The 11,408-nt window shown below is 26.1% G+C and overlaps 1 protein-coding gene across 1 annotated transcript in view; it reads right to left on the reverse strand.

The window, feature by feature from the left end:
• The window catches only part of LOC103310408 (KRAB-A domain-containing protein 2-like), a 12,523-nt gene extending 1,714 nt beyond the window's left edge, over positions 1 to 10,809 (reverse strand). The window contains exons 1-3 of the mRNA XM_029485224.1: positions 10,679 to 10,809; positions 6,892 to 7,769; positions 6,566 to 6,711 (exon numbers count right to left, since the gene is read on the reverse strand). Of these exons, the coding sequence (XP_029341084.1) occupies positions 6,566 to 6,711; positions 6,892 to 7,769; positions 10,679 to 10,809 (1,155 nt within the window). The remainder of the gene's footprint in view (positions 1 to 6,565; positions 6,712 to 6,891; positions 7,770 to 10,678) is intronic.
• Between the last annotated feature and the right edge of the window lie 599 nt (positions 10,810 to 11,408).

Raw genomic sequence — 11,408 nt, forward strand, 5'->3', positions numbered from 1 at the left:
GTAATTAGAACTCAATGCTGTCATTCAAAAAAGTAAAAAACTTAAAAAAATATAATGATAAAAAACATTTAAAAATATGATTTTTTAATAAAAACGTTGTTTTGTAACAACTTGAAACTATGTAAAAAAATATTTTCAAAAAAATTAATACTTTGAAATAATGAGTGTTTCATGATATAAGAATGGTATAATGGTATAAATAAAGGTATAATCACCTTGTATATAATCTTTTTTTTTTTTACCCAATTGTTCTAAGAAACCACAATGCACTTTTTACTTTTAACTTCCTCAGAGTACCAACGCGATTTGATTATCTACCAGAAACTACCCTCAAAGTTGAATATTGGAGCATTTGTATTAGGCACTCTGCAACGTGGTAACCGACACACAAAAAACATAACTTTAAATACATCACTCCACTCAGAAACAAACAATTTTAAATGGATAATTATGTCACTCTAAATTACCATGTATATTTTATTATGTATATATATTATTGCTATTATATATAGGCAATATTGCTATTATTATATTCTTAAAACGGTAGATTGAATTAATTTTTGCCAAAAAAATTACAATTTACAATATTATAAATTATTATTATAGTATATAGGTAGATAAATATATTATTGTTGTTAGTTTTTATCGTTCCACTCAGAAACTCAATCATTATCAATAACCTTAATATTTTTCGAAATAATATGAAGTACTTTTAGGTACTGTAAAAATAATCATTCTATATACTATTTAAACGTATGCTACCGAGATAAGGTCCCTGCAGAGTGTAAACCACGAATTACAAAATTAAATATATAAATTATTTATTAAATATAATAATTAAAACACGTTACATATAACTATAAACGTATCTACGTGATTTTAATATATCTAGATGACAAGTTGAATTCAGTGAAGCTTAGATGCATATATAAATACATTTATTTTCACAAGTTATAGCTTTTGAAAATGTCAAATTACCTATGACCGGAAAATGAATAAAACAGTTTTTAATTATTTTTTTTATTTTCAATTATTCATCAGACTAACAAACATTTTTTTTTCTGTTTCCGCACTCGGTATGTTTCACAAGCTAAAACTCCAGGGAACTTCAATTAAAAGTTTAAATCACACCCTTGATATCAGCATAGTTTAGTCAACCCCGTGACAAGTTAATGAACTTTTAACAACAAAATATCACTTGAAAAAATTATGGTGTATTAAAATAACTTTTACTTTAATTTAGATTTTAAAACGATTATTATAATCGTATAAAAGTAAGAATAATTAAACTAGTGATTACTAATTAAATACAATTTACAATTTTGTTTATTAAATACAAGTACATAGCTATAATATTTATAGCTTCATACAAGTAGTTACTACTCAGTTAAAAAAAATAATCAATTACTTTTTTATTTTTATTTATGTATATTACAAAAGTATTGTTGTTGTCATTATTGTTATTATTTTTATTATTATTATTGTTTATATAGACAGAACTAAACATATGCGTTAAACCCTCGTTAAATGTCCAACTTTCACATTTTATCATACAAATATATGATTTATAAGTTTATAGGGATGTACCTATTATAGATCACAAAATATATATTTTTCTTATGTGAGTGAATATTGTGAAAGGATTCAATTCTAGAAACAAAAAAAGGGATGTCGCAAATCTAAACGACAAAAAAGCAATTCACGGTAAATGTGAGATTTAAACGCTATTCTGAAGTCATGCGGCAAAGACGAATGATAAAGATAAATTAACACATTTTGAAAAAAAGCTAAAAGTATTATAGCCACAGGAGATATATGTTTTCTGCAATACATGATATAGAGACGACTATAAATTGAATAATATTTAAAATATTACACGCTGAATACCAATTAATTGTTCGTAGTGGACAAAAACCAATTTGATTTTACTATAGAGTACCTATATTATGACTTAAAAAGTAATATTGGCCTATTTGTCATCAAATGCAATTGATTAACCGACATTTATAAAAGGCACTTTTAGTCAAAGTTGACATTAGAATAAGGTAATTCAATAAAAATTAATAATATAATTCTTATTTAATTATTCTCGGAAACTTAGTCACGATTTTTTTTTTTTTATGTTTTTACTTCAAATCTTTATAAAATCTGTCAAATCTCGTTATTTTTCAAAAAATAAAAGCAGTAGAAACTTGAAACATTCTACTGTTAGGTACTTAACTTATCATTTTACAATATTTCTAATTTTCTATTCACGATGAACTTTTAAATATTTTTACTTATATTAGATTATTTATATAATGAACCTATTCACACCGTCTTCTATATTATTGACTTATGAGTGAATAACAATCATGTATGATCAAATATTCTAATAATTAGTACGTAATACAATGTCCTGTCTCCTGTGCTATACAAACTTCTTTTATATTCTAGGTGAGCAATGGATGTACGATGTACCTGCTTATATATTTTTTTAAATGAAGTTATTTTTATGTGTGTGAGTGAAGTCAAATTTTTAACAAAAAAAAATACTTCAGTATTGAGGGTGGTTTCTCGTAGAAATTTCAAAACTATTTAGATTCGTTTTAAACTATTTGTAAACATTCGAAAATTGAACATTTTAAAGTTTTATTATAAAACTTTTATATTATGTAATATAATAAAATAATGATATAATTTTTTGTATATGTATACTATCTAAATGTCCATCCACGTGTCTATATAGATATAAAAAATATATAATATGCGTTAGAAATTAAATATCAGCAATTATACTACTAATCAGTAATCAATATTTATACATTGATCTAAGTTACGACATAGTAAATAATATAATTATTTGTTTCACATTAGGTACTAATTTTGATAATTTATGATAATCGTTGGTTAATTCAGTGTAGGTATAGATTGTTAGGTATACTATCTTTATATTATTATACCCATAGGTTTTTTGAACTTTAATAAATAAACTTATATGGTTATAATGTTATATACTTCATTCACCAATGAATTTCTGTGAATCATAGAACTGTCATGAATATTAATTTTATTTACATTAAAAATACCTACATTGAAAAACTAACTAATTAATTTCAAAATCTATAAGTAGATTATAATTACATTGATTATGAATATTTATAATCATTAATCAATGATAATACCCATAGAGTTATTCGAGTACAATTATAGTTTAAAAATTAATTATCATAAAATATACCTACAGTTGTTTGAAAATCACACGATAATGTATCTTGAGTTATATTGTAATAATTTTATATAGTACATAAAATCTCACCAAGAAATAATGACAAAATAATACATAATATTATGTTGTAAATTGTAATAAACATTGATTTTTTAATAACCAAATTGTAGAAATTAAGGTTAGGTAGCTTAAATTATTAGTGGGAAGGTATGTAGTTTTAAATCAAAAGTTAGAATTTTAAAACCACTTATTTTAATAGGTCATAGAAATAAATTAATTTGAGAAGACAATATACAAGTTCCTAATAATATGATCAGCAAAATAATCCATTCTCTGAAATTGCATAGGTATAATATACCTATGTCAAATCTGTCAAGAAGTTTCATCACTGGATAGATTCTTCCTTCAAGTCTCCAACCCATCAACTCTCACAGCGCTTATACTTATTGTAAAAAAAAAAACACATTTACAGATTGTATAAACAAATATTGTAACAATATATATATATATATATATATATATGCATAATTTAAATGTATGTGGTATAGTTAATAGTATCCATATAAATAATTATGATTTATATACTTACAATATAGTATAGGTACACGTCAATTATTAGGTATAGTTAAAACGTATATTATACTAGATTACTAGAAGTAAGGTCACATTTAAAATAATAAAGCTATATTATATATATATATACCCGAAATACCTGTACAATACAGGGACTGCAACCTTACCAAAAAGAACTGGATTTGGGACTGAATCCACACCGGAACCTTTATTTAAAATAATTTAAAACCGGAACCTTACCGGTACCGATACTTTTAATTCACACATTTTTCTACATATGTATAAAACTAAATCAGGTGACAAATTTTTCATTTTTTAAGAACCAAAAAGAAATCAAAACTCTTATTTTAGTTTATCTCGGAACCGAACCGGAACCGGAACTGACATTTTAGTTTTTATGTAAACCGAATCGGAACAGAAAACCTAAACCGTAAAAATCATTAAGGTTCTAGTGTCTGATACTTTATATATAATTATATAGAGTACAACATATTATTTATTTTATTTTGGAATAATAGGTACTAGAAATAACTTATATATTATCATTGATTATACATAGTATAATATAGTATATAGTATATTAAAATAAATATAGTATACTATGTATAATCAATGATATTATGTATATAACATACGAATTTGTATTTAAAATGATGTGTGTATACTTATAACCAATTAATAAAATCATATTAATATTATTATGTTTATTCACAATTAAATTACTTAATTATAAAAAGTAATAAATAATACTTGATGTTTACTTATATATTCGTTAATGTTTAAGTGCAACTAAAAATTTTATTATAAAATACCAATAGGTGACGTGCTAATATAATATCAGCTTGATAAGCATTACCTATCGGTGTGATGTGAGTCAGTGGCATCATCCACATACCTGCCGATTTCTAGGAATGGGTGGGGAAACTGGGTGTTTATACAAATTATATATTTATTATTTATTTTGCTAGACAAATAAGTATCCATTATGAATAGAATAATACAAAAAAATATCATAGGAGAAAAGGTGAATGAGCCCCTTCGTTATCCCTTATTAGGACACCTCTGAATATGCAGTGGTATTATATTATTGTAGCCGACAACGGTATAATTGGGTAAAACGCCAATCGATTTGTATACGTGACTCAATGCGCGTGACATAGATATACCTATTCAAGGTATCCATGGTGAAATTAATATTTTTAATAAAATTAAATTTATACATAACCATTTGCCATATATTATAATATATAGGTGGGTACTGCTTGATAACATCGACATAGCACGTTATACAATAAAGTGCATTTAAAATATTATGAAGAAGGCGTTTAGTCTCAGCTTTAGATACAGTGTGTATGTATGTATTGTGTCTATAGCAGTGTGTAAGATTCAGGGACGGATAGGCCCACTGGGACACCGAGATTTTCCCCGAGGGAGGGTAAGGACGCCACATATTTTGAAAAAAAAGATGATAGTAAAAATACTGTTTTTTTACATATATACAAATATTTTAAGTTAATAAACACTGTTATACAATACATATTTTTTCGTAGGAATACATTATTTAACCAATATTCTGATACCTGGTTTTCTGTCGAGGAATTAACACGTGCGCTGATGCAGACACGATTTAAAACTTCCTCATATTTATAGCTAGGTAGGTAATGCGCATATTTCGACAATATAGGTAGGTATAAAACTTACCAAGGTTTAATATTCGGGTTTTAACAACTGCATACTACCTATACAACGTAATGGCCCCTTTACTGGTGAAGTATATGTCTGTATATGACAAATAATTTGGATAATGGTAAAATAAAGTAAAGACTTTAAAGTAAGTAGGTATAATTCTGCAGTACGATAAAAATAACTTATAAATTTTAATTATTTTGAAAAATTATCTATAAATGGAATATATAAAGATATTTTGTTAAATAATAAATAATAATTTAAAAAATAAATTCAATGTATAAGAGATTCCCCCAATCTCTGAAAGGATTATTCGGCAATGTAGCCATGCAATGTCCCAAGTCACGGAGACAATTATAATAAATAATATTAAAAAAATACAATATTTTTGAAAACATTTGTATTATACTATAATTTTATCAATATCGGTTTTTAAGTTTTTCCCTATTTTTAATTTCAGATTATTTGGAGCATTTCCATCTATAAAAATCAAATTTCTGACAATTAGCATATACATAGCATATATTAGTTATAAAAGTATTTAAAGTTTATAAATGAGTGGAGTTCTGAGTGGTGGACCGATATTTTGCAGAGTACCTACGACCTACCCCTGAACCTACCACTGACTTCTACTGATTTCTACATATACAATGTTACCGTTAAAGTATTAAACCAGTTATTTTATAATTTAACGTAACATTCTGGTTAAAGTGTTTACATTCAAATTATATAAAAATTTATCTTGAAAATGCATAAAATAACTAGTTATATTATAGAATTACAGATAATGAATCGTTAAAGTGTTTACATTTTAAATTAATAACTAATTAAAGTGGATAATTGTGATTTGTGAATATAAAGTGAATATTATTAATATTTATTGATATTATAAATTATTCTAAAAAAATCTTATAAATCATAAAAATGAATAAACATTAAAAAAAAATATTTTATACAAGATTGGTTTTGGATCTATCTTAGTCATGTTTACAATTTTTTTTTATATTACGTCACAATGAATAACAATTATATTATCTACACTATTTACAAAATTAGTACACGATTGATTTTGGTGACATTTTGAATTGCACAAAATACCATTTTTACGGCATGTACATCGATTAGTGGTGCATTTAGTGATAGAAGTACATTTAAAAAAACCTTGTCCATTTCCAATTGATTGTTTTGTTGTTGCAGATCGTAGAGGAATTTGTTTTTCTTGAGGTATATCGCTATAAGGTTTTCTGAACATGTAGTGAATTAGGAACGTGCATATAGCTGTTTTAAAATACCTATAATTTTAAAAGTTGAGGTATTATTTAAATGTAAATTATAAATAACATGTAACAAATCTTACACATACCACTTTTACATCCAAGTTGATAGAACCTGTCTTCAGTAATTTTGAGAACCACGGTAATTACCGATCGAGGATCTCCCCTCAACGTCAGGAATTTTAAGTTGAACTGTTGAACCTTCTTTTGCTTTTGGAAATTTAGCATTTGATACATTTTTCATTTTTTTCGCTTGTATTTCTAAGTTGTCTCTTGCATTTTGTGATTCTTCTGTTTGTTTGCGTTTTCTATTTTCGGTTGATGGTATTTCTTGTAGTATAGTGTGTGGTAATATACTTGACGTTAGGCCAGTTTTAGGGTCAGTTCCAAACATCGCATTGTATGGACTTCGTTTAATTCCAGAATGATAGGCTTTATTTTTCATAAATTGAACGAATCTGAGTCCTTCACTCCATTTATTGGTGTTATTATCTTGCATCCAAGTTGTCAATATATTTTCAATATCTTGATTGGCTCGTTCAACACTGTCCTGCGACTGACTATGCCGTGGTTTCCCGTGAACGATATTTAAATCAGGCCACATCTCACGCAATGAATTAATTAGTTCATTACAAAATTCCCTACCATTGTCAGATTGAAGAGAAGCGGGCGCACTAAATAAACAAAAAATATCTAATAACACACATGCGACTTGCTCTGCTCGTTTTGAAGTTAAGGGTTTTAAAATACAACATTTTGTTAAATGATCTTGATAGACACATATAAATTTAAAATCTCTATCAGGTTGTGATAGAAAATCTATAAGATCAATTTGACAGCGACTATTAAAATCGTTAAAAACCATTGGTTTGACTACAATACCTTTTTTTAGTGATTTTTTTTTCTGTTGACATGGAATACACAAATTAAAATACAACTTCACATCAGCTTGGGTAATATTTTTATATTTTTTATTAAGTTCAAATAACATACGGTTCCTTCCTCCGTGTCCAATTGACTTATGAACACTGTTTAAAATGTCAAACATATCGTATATAACGTATATTTTGAAATTAGGATTGTTTTCATTAATGGGTAAATTAATGTTTCGATACCATTTATTGTTATTAAATCGTAATGTTCGAAAGCCAATATCACGGATTGAGTTTTTTAATTTCATATTTTTGACGTCAGATATCAATTTCAAATATTTTTCACTAGAATAAAAATAGCACTATTATTTTTGTACTCACGTTTTTCAATTGATCGTAGAATTTTTGTTTCATAAGAATCGTGTTTCATCCATATTGAATATAGTTAAAAAAATTAAAACACGTGTAGGTACTACAGCTATATAATGCGTTAAATGTATAACTATGCGGTGTACTGCAAACAACTGGACGAGAAACAAACATATTATATGTTCTACCACAACGAAATAATAAATTGATCGGAACGTTGGGTTAGATTTGATCGTCACTTATTATTGACGTTATCTCGCCTTATCAACGAAATCTAATATATAAACTATAACTGAGCAATCACGGGGAATTCATAAAATACCTAGTTAAATGTAATATTATATATATTATCGCATTGATTTGGTTAATGTATGTAATAGCTATAGCTATACCTATAGGTATTTCATGAAATATCGCCATTTAATACTTTAACGCTAACATATACATCAAGTACTCCAAAAAATATTTTGCTTTGGAAGAAGGAATTAAAAAGCAGGTAAGTGGATGTCGCTCTGCTGTACAGTAGGTTACAAGTGAGTCATTGTATGATGGATTGTATTAGACTTAAATTCAATGATATAATATCATTGTATAGACTATAGGTAAGAAAAACGATTCTGATCGGAGACGGTATTTGTCAGTCTGGATATTTTATATTGTTATTATTTATTATATCATAGTTGAATTAATACTATAATATTATAATTTTTTATTCGTTTCTATGGTGATAAACAAATCATTAGAAATTAAAATCCCATTTTTACTGTTTTTTCGTAACTTTTCGGTGGTTTTTCCTGTGACATTAAATAACTATTGTTAAAATCGAAACATGACCTCTCTATAAAGTACCATCTTGATCCAATTTGCTAAAAGATAAGGTATTATATATTGAAATTCAAACACTCCTTCTGGTAGAAATTTTGTATACATTATATATATAAAAAAAAAATAAAAAAAAATAATAAACATCATTGTAAAACCAATAGCTTCGTCGCTCCGCTCAGAATCTAAAATGCAGATTGTCAAAAAAAACCTAATTTTTTTTAAAAAAATAACGATAAAAATGTTTTGTTTTATATGTAAATTAAATACTTTCATAAACGTCAACAGTTTTTTTAAATAATGAGACTTACGTTAAATGGGTCATCCTATATTATTATTAATATATATACCTATTGCTCGCACATGAAAGTATGAAATAGTTAGGTATCTATATATATTAACAGTAAATCCGTTCGTTAATATATATATAAATATATACCAGGGACAGAAACCAAATGAAACCGGTTAATAATTGGTTTTAACAATTTATCTTAACCGCAACCAGAGCGGGAGCAATAAAACAAGTGAGTAGGTAAGAGGTTACAAAGTCCAAGATTGAAACCGATGATTATTTGAACTGTAAACAAAACTGGAACTGTTTTTTTTTTTTATTAGTGGTTAGCCGGTTTTTTATATCAAACGATTAACGATTCTTATGTAATTTAGGTAAATATAACGTCCGTTGAAATTCTGTGAATATAACGGTTAGACTATACAATTATCTGTATAATAATTAATATAATTATTTAATTCCACTTATTTTAATAGTATTAAAATAAACTTATAAATAACTATAAAATGCAGGAAGGTTCCTACTAAGAAAATTATGATTTAAAATTTCCCAGGATATTTAATAATTAATTGTTGTTATAGTGACAAGTTATTAACTAGTTTGATTAAATACTTTTTACGCTTATTAGTTATTACTTATTTATTAAATAGGTATATATAAGTTTCAGACATCGACCAGTCGTCGTAACTCGCCTTAATTGGGAAAAATCATAGATTTATTATCGAAATTAAATATAGCTTGTATACCTATATTTAATTAATTATTATTTCACGATTCTGAAATGTGGTATTTGATATTTGTAATTTAATTTCAATAACATGAAGTTTTTATATAACTTTTTTAGACTTAAATAGTTAAATGCTGATATTATATAATTATCATTGGTTTATTGCTTACAGCTAATAAAGATATTGTGCTTAATAATATTTGGCATTGTGATTCCATGATTTGAATTCGAATATAAATAACACAATTACTTTGAATTAACAATTTGAATATAATATTATAAATTATAGAAATAACAAGATAGAAATAACCAGTGGCGGACTGGGGAGGATCCGGCCCAGTGGGAAAGTAGAATTAGTGGCCCGACATTTCCCCCATGGGCGTTCGCCTCACAGGGGGGATTTGAATGATTGGGAGATGGATCCCTCCGTGGATTTTTTTTTTTTTTTTGGGGGGGGGGGGGGTAATCCAGTTTCCTGTCTAACTGATTATATTTAGTAAAAATAATCAAATAAATAAATATAATCATTAATCAAAATATTTTTTGTGACTCGTTATCATTTTCCACAATTTTCGTTTAATATTATATTAAATGTAGTATCAGATTAAATAAAACTAAATAAATTTTATTTAATCTGTGGTAGTATCTCATTTTTAATTAATTTTCATATCCCCCCAATATAAAAATGTCTTCATAAAAATCATAATATAATTCATAATAATCAATATGAATTATAATTTTTAAGATAACTTAACTTATAATAGGTACCTACCTACTAACAATTTTATTATGAACATTTTTTTTTTTAAAAATCAATTTATTACATCATTTTATTATTAATTACATGAAAATTACAAAGAAAACATTTTACTCATAACACTAGAACTAGCTTTTAAATAATCAATGACCTTTGTTATTTCTATGTCATTTAATAACTGTTTTTCTACACTCATGATTAAAAGTGCTTCCAAATTCTCTTGGCACATATTAGCTCTTAATCTTGTTTTAACCAACTTTAATTTGCTAAATGTTCTTTCACAGTTGACTTCGGTGACTGATAATGTGAGAAAAAACTCATAAGAAGCACATCATACACTATATGCAGAGACATGCATATTTAAGTTGTATAAAAGTTTATATACACATTGCAAGCAATTGTTTGTATCATGAATGGTGGTTTTATTTTTACCTGAAATCATATTATATAATATTCAAACAAAGCATTTTAAATTACACTTATGTAAGTAAATCGGTAGTATAATTTTACTTACAAGGAAATGCTGTATTCTCATACATATTCTCTTCATTGTCATCTGTATTTTCATCTGATTCAGTATCAAGCTGATGCTGATGGTATATTTGTTTAGTTTTCTCTATTGTAGACATGTTTATCTTTGGATAAACTTTAGAAAAGTTTTTAAGTTCTAAACAAAGTAACAACAAAATAATATTAACATGAATTTTGTTATAAAATCAATTAACTTAAAAATATAGATCTTTATGAGTCAACATATTATATACATTCCTCATATGATACTATGACAGAATTAAAAAAAGTATTTTGAAGTGAATTCAAATATTTTAA

Source organism: Acyrthosiphon pisum, chromosome X, assembly GCF_005508785.2.
Source record: "Acyrthosiphon pisum isolate AL4f chromosome X, pea_aphid_22Mar2018_4r6ur, whole genome shotgun sequence".
NCBI classification, from domain to species: Eukaryota; Metazoa; Arthropoda; class Insecta; order Hemiptera; family Aphididae; genus Acyrthosiphon; species Acyrthosiphon pisum.